The sequence below is a fragment of the Mobula birostris genome, chromosome 23 (assembly GCF_030028105.1).
Source record: "Mobula birostris isolate sMobBir1 chromosome 23, sMobBir1.hap1, whole genome shotgun sequence".
NCBI classification, from domain to species: Eukaryota; Metazoa; Chordata; class Chondrichthyes; order Myliobatiformes; family Myliobatidae; genus Mobula; species Mobula birostris.
The window spans coordinates 54,714,818-54,728,682 of NC_092392.1; the positions used below are offsets into that span (position 1 = coordinate 54,714,818).

General features: G+C 44.0%; 1 protein-coding gene across 1 annotated transcript in view; it reads right to left on the reverse strand.

Moving 5' to 3' along the window:
• The window catches only part of st8sia1 (ST8 alpha-N-acetyl-neuraminide alpha-2,8-sialyltransferase 1), a 54,537-nt gene that overhangs the window by 8,702 nt on the left and 31,970 nt on the right, over positions 1-13,865 (reverse strand). The window contains exons 3-4 of the mRNA XM_072241405.1: positions 6,454-6,563; positions 3,221-3,313 (exon numbers count right to left, since the gene is read on the reverse strand). Coding sequence (XP_072097506.1) covers positions 3,221-3,313; positions 6,454-6,563 — 203 coding nt within the window. The remainder of the gene's footprint in view (positions 1-3,220; positions 3,314-6,453; positions 6,564-13,865) is intronic.

Consider the following 13,865-nt stretch of genomic DNA (forward strand, 5'->3'; position numbering starts at 1 on the left):
GACGAAGATGCTCAACAAAATTATAGGCGAGATTAAAGGAGCAAAGATTTTACGAAATGGATCGCTATTAGTGATTTGTCGGGATAGTGCTCAGCAAGGCAAAGTGATAAGATTATGTAAAATAGATGGCAAAGAAGTACAATGCTCAATACCCAACAATAGAAAGCGAACTAGAGGAGTTATTTCGGGGATACCAACAGAAGTTGCAATGGATGAGATTAAACAGAATATAAAAGGAGCAAAAATTATTGAGGCCAAACGTTTGAAAGTTACAAGAAACAGGAAAAAGTGTGATAGTTTATCGGTAACGATTAACTTTGATGAAGAGAGATTGCTGCCTGAAGTTTACTTAGGGTATATGTGTTATGCCGTTAGAATATATATACCACCGCCTTTAAGATGCTATAAATGTCAGAAATTCGGGCACATTGCGGCGGTCTGCAGAGGAAAACAAAGATGTGGGAGATGCGCTGGAGAACATGAATACGGGAAATGTGAAGCGAGAGCTAGGCTGGAATGCTGCAATTGTGGCGAGGAACACAGCGCAGCTTATCAAGGGTGCATTTATAGCAAGAAGGCAGCTGAGATACAATATGTAAAACTCAAGGAATCAGTTATGCAGAGGCAGTGAAAGAATTTGATGAAAAAAAGGCTGTCAAGCAAACAAATACAGGGAATAATAAACTGGTGAATTGTGAGAGCTGTAATATGAAAAATAAGGATACACTATTAATGAGTAGAAAGGATTTCGTGCTTTTTATGGTGGATGTAATTAATTGTTCAGCGCAAACAAGAAAAAGAACTGAGAAAATTAAAATTATCGTCAAGTCTGCAGAAAAGTATCTTGGTATTAAAGGGATTAGGTGGGAAGAAATCAAAGAAACACTGAATGGAGGATCCAACAGTTCACAGGCAGGGGAGATGGAATGTTAATGGCAGTATATTTATCGCAAATGGTCAAGAATTTAAGAAATGTTTCAGAACTTAAGGAAAATCCTCAGATTTTATGGTTGAAGCCCAGGGTAAATGTGCAGAACTCCAACAACAAATAGATGTACCCGACAAGAATAACGGTGAGTTGAAAAGAGATTAGAAAATGGAGGAAATTATTACAAGGATACAAAAGGAAAAGGAATTCGTTGCAAAGTGAATTATCTACATTCAGATTATAAAATGAAAACATGGAAGCAAATGAAGAAGAACTCCAAGGTCTCAGTAAACAACTGCAGGCTACGATCCAAGAAAAGGAAAACTGGAAACTGGAAAAGCAGATAGACTTGGAAAAATCGCAATTTTAGAAGTATAACGTGTGATAATTACTATTCTTTAACAAGACGCTTTTAGTCTTACAAGTGATGTAGATGAAATCAATGTAATTGAGGTAATGCAACTACATGAAAACATGTAACAAAATTACTGTAGAATAGCAGTTTGCGGCACTATCTAATGAGCGTATTAAGCATTCACGAGGAATTGAGTGATGCCAATAGAGAACTGCAGGCCGAACTAGGTTGTCTAAAGTAGAGAACTCCAGGACATATTTGGTTGGAACACAAGAAGTCTAGCAGATGGCGGTAATGCACTGAAAACTGGGTGCCAACCGCCATAAAACAAAAAAGAAGAAGAAAGAAGCGGGAGGATATTGTATTGTCTTTAATTCTGGAGTCTTACACCGGAGTTTCACCTATGCACCCATCACCGAGTTTTCCATCTACAAGGTCTATTTCCTTTGTGATCATCAATGAAATGTATTCATTTGACCCTCACCTACAGGAACTCAGTCCATGCACCAATTGCCCCCATTGTCTCAAACTGGTCCTACTCTTTCCACATTTTATTCTTTTCACTTGAATATACTGACAAGATGTCGAGAGACTGTTTAATCACCTTTTGTGTTTACGTTACTGAGATAGCAAAGAGAAAAATCCAAACACTAAAAACATCAACAGTTGTGTGTTGATAAGATTGTTAAATAAGCTTCTGGTGTATTGGCCTTCATTGGTTGGGGAACTGAATTGAAGAAACGTGAGGTAATGTTGCAGCTCTATAAAAGCCTGGTTAGACCACACTTGGAATACTGTGTTCAGTTCCGGTCGCCTCATTATAGAAAGGACCTGGACGCCTCAGGGAGGGTGCACAGGAGATTTGCCAGAATTCTGCCTGCATAAGAGAGAATGCCTTAAGAAGATAGCAAACTTTTCTCTCTGGAGTGAAAGAGAATGAGTGGTAACTTGATAGAGGTGCATAAGATGATAAGAGACATAGATCAAATGGACAGCCAAAGACTGTCTCCCAAAGCAGAAAGTGCCCCTATTGCCCCTAATGTATCTACAACCACCCTTGACAGGACATTCCACACACTCACCATTCCATGTGTGTAAAATCCATCCTGAAATTCTTTTTCTTCACAGGATGTATATTGTACATTTCTCTGACATTAAATGTACCTATTGAAACTTGTTGAGAAATGGCTTATATGAAGGGGCACAATTTTAAGATAATTGGAAAAAATGTGGGGGGGGGGTGTCAGAGGTAACTTTTATTTTACACATGGAATAGTGAGTGCGTGGAATGTCCTGTCAAGGATGGTTGTAGATACATTAGGGGTACTAGGAGCACAAGTCAATACCTCTTAGATAGGCTCATGGATGATGGAAAACTGGAGAGCTACGTAGGAGGGAAGAGTTAGATTGATCTTACACTAGGGTAAAAGGTTGGCCCAACATCATGGGCTGAAGGGCTTGTATCGTGCTGGAATGTTCTATGTTCTAAAATGTCATAAATCAAATGAGCTCAAAGCCAAAAGCCACACTGATCACACCCAAAGAGATCAAAATCTATCTGGCTTGACCCCCAGCTAACAGGTACATATGAAGACAGCACAATTAGTTTGTGTTCACTGCAACTAGTTACTGCTTTTTCCACCCATCCATTCAAGTTGCAACATGTTTGGCAATGGGCGATAATTCATAGCTAATGAAGCAGTTCACTCCCTTGTTTTGCATTACCGTGCATCAGAAGCTACAGGAACTGACCACCATCTCTGCACTGTTTTCCCTTTGCCTCTTAGGTTAAGTACTGTTATCGGTGTTACCTTAATGAAGGTCACCAGGAAACAGAATGACCTGGAGTATAACAGTGCAGGGAGAGGAAACGAACAAGACTTTGCCTCTGTCCTTGAATGAATTTCTGCTTTGGGCGAACGCATTTTCTACTGTACCTTTTCTCAATGATGCTTGGATTTGCGGTCACCAGGTGTGTTCTGTAGCCAGCATCGCTGGTGTATTCACTGGACAGAGGGGGGAGGTTGCAGCTGTACAGAGAAATAAGGTGCACTTATCAGCTTACAGTCCACATCTGTTCCCTCTTTACTCACAAACTCCCCGACAGGACTAAAACTTCAATCATGTAACACACATTATGCTTTCTGCAACTGAATTTCAATAGTTTTGCACACACACTGTTCTATTTTATAAAACAGCACATTAGTAAAATGGGACTTTACCCTCCTGTCTTAGATGTTAGGATGCTACTGTAGTGCCTAGGCGTGTTCAAGCTCTACTTTGAATTTCACTCTGTGCAAGTGATAGAAGGCGTGCACCAGCCTATGCATCCTATCAACTATCTTCAGCCCCATTTGTGACAGAGTTAGTAGGTGCCCCATCAATACCTCAGTGCCTATGGCACCGGAGTGAAAACAAGAAGGATCTTGGGGATCAAGTCCATAGCTCCCTGAAAGTGGCCATCAAGTTGATAGGATGGCAGACGACGCATGGCATACTGGCCTTTATTAGTTGAGACAGAGAGTTTGAGGGTCAGAGGTCACGTTGCAGCTTTAGGCCGCACCTGGAATATCAACTTCAATTCTGGTAGAAGAGATGTGCAGGATTTAGAGTGCGTGCAGAGGTATACCAGAATACTGCTTGCATTAGAGGGCACCTGCTGCAAGGGGAGGTCGGGCAAACAATGGTTCTTTTGTTTGGAGTGGCAGAGGCTGAGGGAGGGACTAACAGAAGTTTGTAAAATTATGAGAGGCCTTGATAGACAGCCGGTATCTTTACCCCAGGGCAGAAATATCTGATACTAGAACAGGCTCTGCATTTAGAAGGGGGCATCACCCCCACCATCTGGGTCACCCCATCTTCTCGCAGCTACCATGAGGCAGGAGGTGCAGAAACAAGTCCCACGCTAGCATGTTCAGGACCGGATACTTTCGTACAACCATCATGTTCTTGAACCTACCAATCTGCATAATCCTAACCTTCCCGCAGCAACAGAACATTATGGGCGTGTATGGTCATGACTCTTTTTTGCACTAAGATCTTGTTTTTCCAGTCTTTTGTTTTCCCTTTCTCTTTCTTCAGTGTCTTGTGTAATTTACAGTCTGTGTACTAGCTGTACTTTCGTGCCTGTGATGCTGCTGCAAAAAAGTTTTTCACTCTACTTGTACCTCAATGTGCTTGTGCACTTCGACAATAAACTCAAAATAACTTGAACGCACTCTCCCTGGATCAGACCTGACTACATCTGCTACAATTCATCCATAAAACTATAAGACATAGGAGCAGAAAATCATTCCGCCCATCGAGTCATGGCTGAATTGCTTTCACTCTGAACACCATTCTACTGTCCTCTTCCTGTAACTTTTGATGACCTCATTAATCAAGAACCCATCAACTTCCAGCTTTAAATATAATTTGGCTTCCACAGGTCTGATCGAAAACCTCCAAATCCTGGGCCTCTGTACCTCCCTCTGCAACTGGACCCAGGAGACCACGGTCTGTGCAGATCAGAAATAACATCACCACCTTGCTGATAATCAACACTGGTGCAGCTCAGGGTGTGTGTTTAGACAGCTCAAATACGATCTATAAATTTGCTGAAGACATAACTATTGTTGGCAGAATTTCAGAGGGTGACGAGAAGGATTGGTGATAAGATGGTGATGGGAGTGAGGAAGATCTGCTAGTTGAGTGGTGTCACAGCAACAACCTTGCACTGAACATCAATGAGACCAAAGAATTGACTATGGACTTCAGAAAGGGTAAGATGAGGAACACACAACAGTCCTCATAGAGGGATCAGAAGTGGAAAGGGCAAGCAATTTCATGTTCCTGGGTGTCAACATCTCTGAGAATCTATTCTGGGCCCAATACATCGATGCAGTGACAAAGAAGGCATGACTGCGGCTATATTTCATTAAGAGTTTGTGGAGATTTGGTACGTAACCAACGACACTCGCAAATATCTACAGATGTTCCGTGGAGAGCATTCTAACTGGTTGTATCACCATCTAGTATGGGGCGGGTTGGGGTATGGCCACTGAACAGGATTGAAGTTGTAAACTCAGTCAGCTCCATCATGGGCACTAGCCTCCCCAGGACATCTTCAAGGAGCGGTGCCTCAAAACGGTGGCATTCATCATTAAGGACCCCCATCACCCAGGACATGCCCTCTTCTCATTGCTACCATCAGGAACGAGGTACAGGACCCTGAAGGCACATACTCAGTGATTCAGGAACAGCTTCTTCCCCCCTGCCATCTGGTTTCTGAATGGACATTGAACCCATGAACACTACCTCACTACCCACATCCTTCTATTCTAAGGCTATGCTCTCTTGGTCTGAAGACTCCCTCACAATTGGAAACATCCTCCGCACGTCCACTTACAGAGGAATGTTATGGAATGAAACAACCTAATTACTGTTCTCTGTAAAAAGTATAAAAGTACTTTGTTTGAGTTATAAGATTTAAGCTATTTTCAGACATTATGTCTCGATGTAGCTTTCCCTGCAATTAAAACAATAATGTGTCAATAATTTGATCCTTTCTGAGTTTGTTACTGTATATTAGAAGGCCTAGCTGAACAGTGCACAACAGCAGTGTCAGAGGCGGCAATGGGTGGATTACGGCATGACTCTACTTCCCAGGGGTCAGAGCTGTGAGGAGGATTACCTCATTGTTCAAATATTTTCCTCTTTTTATCAGTTTCTGATCTCACCTGTTCTCTTCTCCTCCCATGCCCTCACGACCTGTCAATCACCTCCCTCTGGTTCCCCACCTTCTTCCCTTTATTCCACAGTCCACTGTCCTCTCCTATCAGATTCCTTCATCGGTCTTTTACTTTTTCTACCTATCAACACACCATTCGACATCACCCACTTAAGCACCCTGCCCCTCAGCTGGTCTCACCAATCACCTGCCAACATGTACTCCTTCCCCTTCCCCCCTACCTTCTCATTCTGATCTCTGCACCCTTCCCTTTCTGGTCTTGATAAAGGTTCTTGGCCCCAAATGTTGACTGTTTATTCCTCCATTGATGCTGCCTGAGCTGCTGAATTCCTCCAGCACTTTGTATGTGTTACTCAGATTTCCAGCACCAGCAGGAGATAGTGTGCGGAAGTAGAATATCTAACCGCAGACTAGATAAGGGGCATCAAAAAGTTCTCTTACCGCATGACAAAGTCTGCCTCGTCGATTAAGCTGCCACAGTTACTCTTCTTCAAAATTCCGCCATTTCCAACCACTGAACACTTTTTCAATGGCAGCTGGAACGGTGTATCCTAGCAATGGACAAGAAGCCTGGTCATTGCAGCGAATCTTTCATGTCCCCTTGTGCTTTAACTCCTTGCAGTTCTTATTTTTACCACGTTATCTTTGCTTTAAGGTTCATCATTCATTAGACAAGGCTTTATACAGGTAATTCTCTGTACAGTGCATTGGCTGTATGATCTCTTGTACTTCATACATTTTTCTCAGCGGTTGATTGGGACAGGACTGCGCATGTGCGTGTAAGTCAGTCCGTGAGTCAGCGGGAGTATTTAAAAGAGAGCAGTTTGACGGAGCGGGCGACGGAGTAGAGGGAGACAGAGTAGGAAGGCTTTGTCTCAAGAGGCTTCGGCGAGCAGAGGTTGAGGACAAGCTTCACTCCAAGTGAGGTAAGGCCGGGTAAGTTCCTTTAAAAGGAGAACGGTCTGCAGCGGTATTTTATTTGAAGCAAGGAAGGCGGCGAGGCTGTGGCGTATTGGGTAGGTCATGACAGCTGAGGTCGGCCCCGTGGTTTGTTCCTCCTGCAGCATGTGGGAAATCAGGGATACTTCCAGTGTCCCTGACGACTATGTGTGCAGGAAATGTGTCCAGCTGCAGCTTCTGGCGGACCGCATTGAGCGGCTGGAGCTGTGACTGGATTCATACTGGAGCATCTGCGATGCTGAGAAAGTCGTGAATAGCACATTCAGTGAGTTGCCCACACCACAGGTAAAGGCTACACAGGTAGAAAGGGAATGGGTGGCGACTAAACAGCGTAGCAGTAGGCAGGTAGTGCAGGAGTCCCCTGAGGTCATCTCCCTCCTAAACAGATATACTGTTTTGGATACTGTTGGGGGAGATGTCTCATCAGGGGAAGGCAGCAGCAGCCGAGCTCATGGCACCATGGGTGGCTCTGCTGCACAGGAGGGAAGGAAAAGGAGTGGGAGAGCTATAGTGATAGGGGATTCGATTGTAAGGGGAATAGATAGGCGTTTCTGCGGCCGCAAATGAGACTCCAGGCGGGTATGTTGCCTCCCTGGTGCAAGGGTCAAGGATGTCTCTGAGCGGCTGCAGGACATTCTGGAGTGGGAGGGTGAGCAGCCAGTGGTCGTGGTGCACATAGGTACCAACGATATAGGTAAAAAACAGGATGAGGTCCTACAAGGTGAATTTAGGGAGTTGGGAGATAAACTAAAAAGTAGGACCACAAAGGTAATAATCTCTGGATTACTACCAGTGCCACGTGCTAGTCAGAGTAGAAGTAGGAGGACGTGTCAGATGAATACGTGGCTTGAAAAATGGTGCAAGGGGGAGGCATTCAAATTTCTGGGGCATTGGAACCAGTTCTGGAGGAGGTGGGACCGGTACAAACAGGACGGTCTGCACCTGGGCTGGACTGGAACCAATGTCCTAGGGGGAGCATTTGCTACTGTTGTTCAGGAGGATTTAAACTAATGTGGCAGAGGGATGGGAACAAGTGCAGAGAGACAGAGGGGTGTAAAATGAGGGTAGAAGCAAAATGTAGTAAGGTGAAAAGTAAAAGTGGTAGGCCAGCAAATCCAGGGCAAAAATCAAAAAGGGCCATTTTTCAACATAACTGTATAAGGGCTAAGAGTGTTGTAAAAGCAAGCCTGAAGGCTTTGTGTATCAATGTAAGGAGCATTTGTAACAATGTGGATGAATTAAAAGTGCAGATTGTTATTAATGAATATGCTATAGTTGGGATCACAGAGACATGGCTCCAGGGTGACCAGGGATGGGAGCTCAACATTCAGGGATATTCAATATTCAGGAGGGATAAACATGAAAGAAAAGGAGGTGGGGTGGCATTGCTGGTTAGAGAGGAGATTAACGCAATAGAAAGGAAGGACATTTGCCTGGAGGATGTGGAATTGATATGGGTAGAGCTGCATAACACTAAGGGGCAGAAAACGCTGGTGGGAGTTGTCTACAGGCCATCTAACAGTAGTAGTGAGGTTGGGGATGGCATTAAACAGGAAATTAGAAATGCGTGCAATAAACGAACAGCAGTTATAATGGGTGACTTCAATCTACATATAGATTGGGTGAACCAAATTGGTAAGGGTGCTGAGGACGAGGATTTCTTGGAATGCATGCGGGATGCTTTTCTGAACAAACATGTCGAGGAACCAACTAGAGAGCAGGCCATTCTAGACTGGGTATTGAGCAATGAGGAAGGGTTAATTAGCAATCTTGTTGTGAGAGGCCCCTTGGGTAAGAGTGACCATAATATGGTGGAATTCTTCATTAAGATGGAGAGTGACATAGTTAATTCAGAAATAAAGGTTCTGAACTTAAAGAAGGATAACTTTGAAGGTATGAGACGTGAATTAGCTAAGATAGACTGACAAATGATACTTAAAGGGTTGATGGTGGATATGCAATGGCAAGCATTTAAAGATCGCATGGATGAACTACAACAATTGTTCATCCCAGTTTGGCAAAAGAATAAACCAGGGAAGGTAGTGCACCCATGGCTGACAAGGGAAATTAGGGATAGTATCAATTCCAAAGAAGAAACATACAAATTACCCAGAAAAAGTGGCTCACCTGAGGACTGGGAGAAATTCAGAGTCCAGCAGAGGAGGACAAAGGGCTTAATTAGGAAAGGGAAAAAAGATTATGAGAGAAAACTGGCAGGGAACATAAAAACTGACTGTAAAAGCTTTTATAGATATGTAAAAAGAAAAAGATTGATTAAGACAAATGTAGGTCCCTTACAGTCAGAAACAGGTGAATTGATCATGGCGAACAAGGACATGGCAGACCAATTGAATAACTACTTTGGTTCTGTCTTCACTTAGGAGGACTTAAATAATCTTCCGGAAATAGTAGGGGACCAAGGGTCTAGTGAGATGGAGGAACTGAGGGAAATACATGTTAGTAGGGAAGTGGTGTTAGGTAAATTGAAGGGATTAAAGGCAAATAAATCCCCAGGGCCAGATGGTCTGCATCCCAGAGTGCTTAAGAAAGTAGCCCAAGAAATAGTGGATGCATTAGTGATAATTTTTCAAAACTCTTTAGGTTCTGGATTAGTTCCTGAGGATTGGAGGGTGGATAATGTAACCCCGCTTTTTAAAAAAGGAGGGAGAGAGAAACCGGGGAATTATAGACCGGTTAGCCTAACATCGGTGGTGGGGAAAATGCTAGAGTCAGTTATCAAAGATGTGATAACAGCACATTTGGAAAGTGGTGAAATCATCGGACAAAGTCAGCATGGATTTGTGAAAGGAAAATCATGTCTGACGAATCTCATAGAATTTTTTGAGGATGTGACTAGTAGAGTGGATAGGGGAGAACCAGTGGATGTGGTATACTTAGATTTTCAAAAGGCTTTTGACAGGGTCCCACACAGGAGATTAGTGTGCAAACTTAAAGTACACGGTATTGGGGGTATGGTATTGATGTGGATAGAGAATTGGTTGGCAGACAGGAAGCAAAGAGTGGGAATAAGCGGGACCTTTTCAGAATGGCAGGCAGTGACTAGTGGGGTACCGCAAGGCTCAGTGCTGGGACCCCAGTTGTTTACAATATATATTCATGACTTAGATGAGGGAATTAAATGCAGCATCTCCAAGTTTTCAGATGACACGAAGCCGGGCGGCAGTGTTAGCTGTGAGGAGGATGCTAAAAGGATGCAGGGTGACTTGGATAGGTTAGGTGAGTGGGCAAATTCATGGCAGATGCAATTTAATGTGGATAAATGTGAGGTTATCCACTTTGGTGGCAAAAACAGGAAAACAGATTATTATCTGAATGTTGGCCGATTAGGAAAAAGGGAGGTGCAACGAGACCTGGGTGTCATTATACACCAGTCATTGAAAATGGGCATGCAGGTACAGCAGGCAGTGAAAAAGGCAAATGGTATGCTGGCATTCATAGCAAGAGGAGTCGAGTACAGGAGCAGGGAGGTACTACTGCAGTTGTACAAGGCCTTGGTGAGACCACACCTGGAGTATTGTGTGCAGTTCTGGTCCCCTAATCTGAGGAAAGATATTCTTGCCATAGAGGGAGTACAAAGAAGGTTCACCAGTTTGACTCCTGGGATGGCAAGACTTTCATATGATGAAAGACTGGATTGACTAGGCTTATACTCGCTGGAATTTAGAAGATTGAGGGGGGATCTTATTGAAACGTATAAAATCCTAAAAGGATTGGACAGGCTAGATGCAGGAAGATTATTCCCGACGTTGGGGAAGTCCAGAAAGAGGGGTCCCAGCTTAAGGATAAAGGGGAAGCCTTTTAGGACCGAGATGAGGAAAAACTTCTTCACACAGAGAGTGGTGAATCTGTGGAATTCTCTGCCACAGGAAACAGTTGAGGCCAGTTCATTGGCTATATTTAAGAGGGAGTTAGATATGGCCCTTGTGGCTAAAGGGATTGGGGGTATGAAGAGAAGACAGGTACAGGGTTCTGAGTTGGATGATCAGCCAGGATCATACTGAATGGCGGTGCAGTCTCGAAGGGCCGAATGGCCTACTCCTGCACCTATTTTCTATGTTTCTATACCAGAGGTAGGATCAGCACCATTCCAGATTTTAGGTCCCTCTTACAGACTTGGAATTCTTCATCTCTCTACTTGCTGCTTGAGCCCGTCGGTCATTATTACAGAAACAAGGTAAGATCCTCCAAAAAGTCTAATTATTTTAACATTCCTCAAGCATTATTCCAGACTTCCTAACTACCCCACTGTAAAGACCGGCAAACTTGACAGGATTACGACGCGGGATGCCTGCTAGGAGATTTACACTTCCATCTGCATCGTTTCAGGTTTAACATCCCTTCATACATCAGACCAAGTTTGCGGTTCACTTTCAATGTATTTATTTTCTATTTAGAGAAACAGCAAAGTAACAGACTCTCCTGGCCCACCGAGCCCACGCTGCCCAATGAGATCGTCTGACCTACTAACCCGGGTGGTCACAGGGAGACTACAAATTTCTTACAGACAGCAGCAGGAGTTAAACCCGCTCGCTGGCCTCGCAATAGTGTTATGCTAACAGCTGTGCTGTCTTGCCGCCCTACTTTTGTATATTCTCCCAGGTTTAGCTATTTATTGAGATAAACAGGCTGTTTCGGCCCTTCAAGTCACGTCGCCCAGCAACCTCAGATTTAACCCCAGCCTAATCATGGGACTATTTATAATGGCCAATTCATTTATGATCCCTCTTGCAACATTTAAGTCCCATCATATACTATATACCATGTTTGAGATACTTTCATTCATTAAACAAACTTTCAAAATCTCTTGCGCATTAATGCAGAATTCACACCAGGTGCAAGACTTTCATCTGTTTAGGAGGGTTAAGATACCTTCATATATTCTATTGGGATTAAGGCTCTCTCAGACCCACATCAAGTTTACAACCCTTCGTCTATTCCAGCAAGACTAATATCTGTCATTTCTATACAAGTCTTTATAAAATCTTCAAATGTTACACTGGATTAAGATTCTGCATTAATAGTGAAAGGTCTCTCAAATCGTATATTGAGTTTAAACTCCCTGATGAAGTCTACCAGATTTAAGAACACTATAAACAATGAACCAGGTTTAAGATTTCTTTAATCCCCAGATCAGTTGCAAGAACCTCACATGAACTGTATTTGGTTTACAACTTCCTAAAGCTGGTCAAGTCAGTGAGCCTTACATTAGCAATGAGAAAGTTACTGCAAGAGATTCTGAGAAACAGAATTGACTCACTTTCGGAAAGGTAAAGACTGATCAAGGCGAGTCAGCGTGGCTTTGTATGTAGGAGATCATGTCTCACAAATTTGACTGACAATTTTTTGATGAGATTACCAAGAGGATTGATGAGGGCAGGGTGGTCGACACTATCTGTACAGACTTTGCTAAATCCTGCTTGGTAAGCTGGTCCAACTATTTAGAATAGATTAGATAGTGGGCAAGCTAGCAGACTGGATAGAAAAGTGGATTGGTGGTAGGAGGCAAAGAGTGGCAGTTTAAAGGTTGTTTTTCAGCTTGGAGACCTGTGACCAGTGGTGTGCCACAGGGTTCGAGGCCGGGAGCTTTGTTGTTTGTCAAATATATTAACAGCTTAGATAAGTATGTAGGTGGCAACGTTTCGCTGTCTGATTGCATTCGGCCTTGCCTGAGAAAGTGGACTATCGAGTTGACTGACACTGGAGACTAGCGGTGTTCGTTTTATATTTAGATATTCCTTTCAGCCGCAGTGTTGGCATAGCTTTTCATTTGAGGGTTTTAGTCAATGGCCCTGTTTAGCCGAGCACCTATTGTTTTCTTTTCCCTTAAAATCCTGTTGGCATTAAAGTGTATGAACCATCGACCTATTTTAGTGTCTCTCTCTCTGCACTTGGGCCATAGCCAAACGTAGTGACAGCAAGTCTTGACCATACAAAGATGGACCTAGCAGGGAGAGACCAACTGACCTTGGCCCTGACATTCAATGGTCAGGTAGGGGATAAGCTACAGACAATTGAGATAATTAAGAGATAATTTTGGTGGCTATCTGTGTCCCAGGATGTCCACAACTTCATGTCTGTCTGACCCACCAAAACAAGATGTCACACCAGCATCCTATAGGTCTGTTATGTCTACTGCCTGTGCCCCACCACCTCTGGTCCCACCTCTCAGTGGATTTTGTCACTGGGCAGCCCATCTGATGGAAACACCACCATTTTGATCATCATGGATCGATTCTCCAAGGCTGCCCACTTTATTGCCCTCCCCAAACTCCCATCAGCTCATGAGACTGCTGCACTCATGGTTCAACACGTGCTCAGGCTCCATGACTTTCCTCACGACATAGTGTCTGATGGTGGATCACAGTACACTTCCCACTTTTGGAAGGCTTTCTGCTCTCTTGTAGGAGCCATGGCCAGCCTCTTGTCTGGTTTCTACCCCCAATCCAATGGCCAGAGAGTGAACCAGGAGTTGGAGACAACTCTGAGCTGCCTTGACTCTTCCAACCCCACGTCCTGGAGCTCCCAATTGGTTTGGGCAGAGATCGCCCACAATATCCTCCAATCATCTATTGCCAGAAGGGATTCCAACCACCGCTCTTCCTTGACCAGGAAATTGATGTGGCAGTTCCTGCTGCTGAACAGCTGATCCAGCGCGACAAGCGCACCTGGAAATGAGCCAGGGCTTCTGAGCTGCGTGCCCAGAAACAACATGCCCAGCAGGCTGACCAGCTCCACCGACGGGTGAGACCTTTAAGCAAGGAGGGGAGGTCTTGTTGGGCTTAATGGATCTTCTCCTGAAAGCCCAGAGCCACAAATTGTCTCTGTGCTATGCAAGACCATTCGTAGTGGAAAAGGTTGCCAACAAGGCCTCG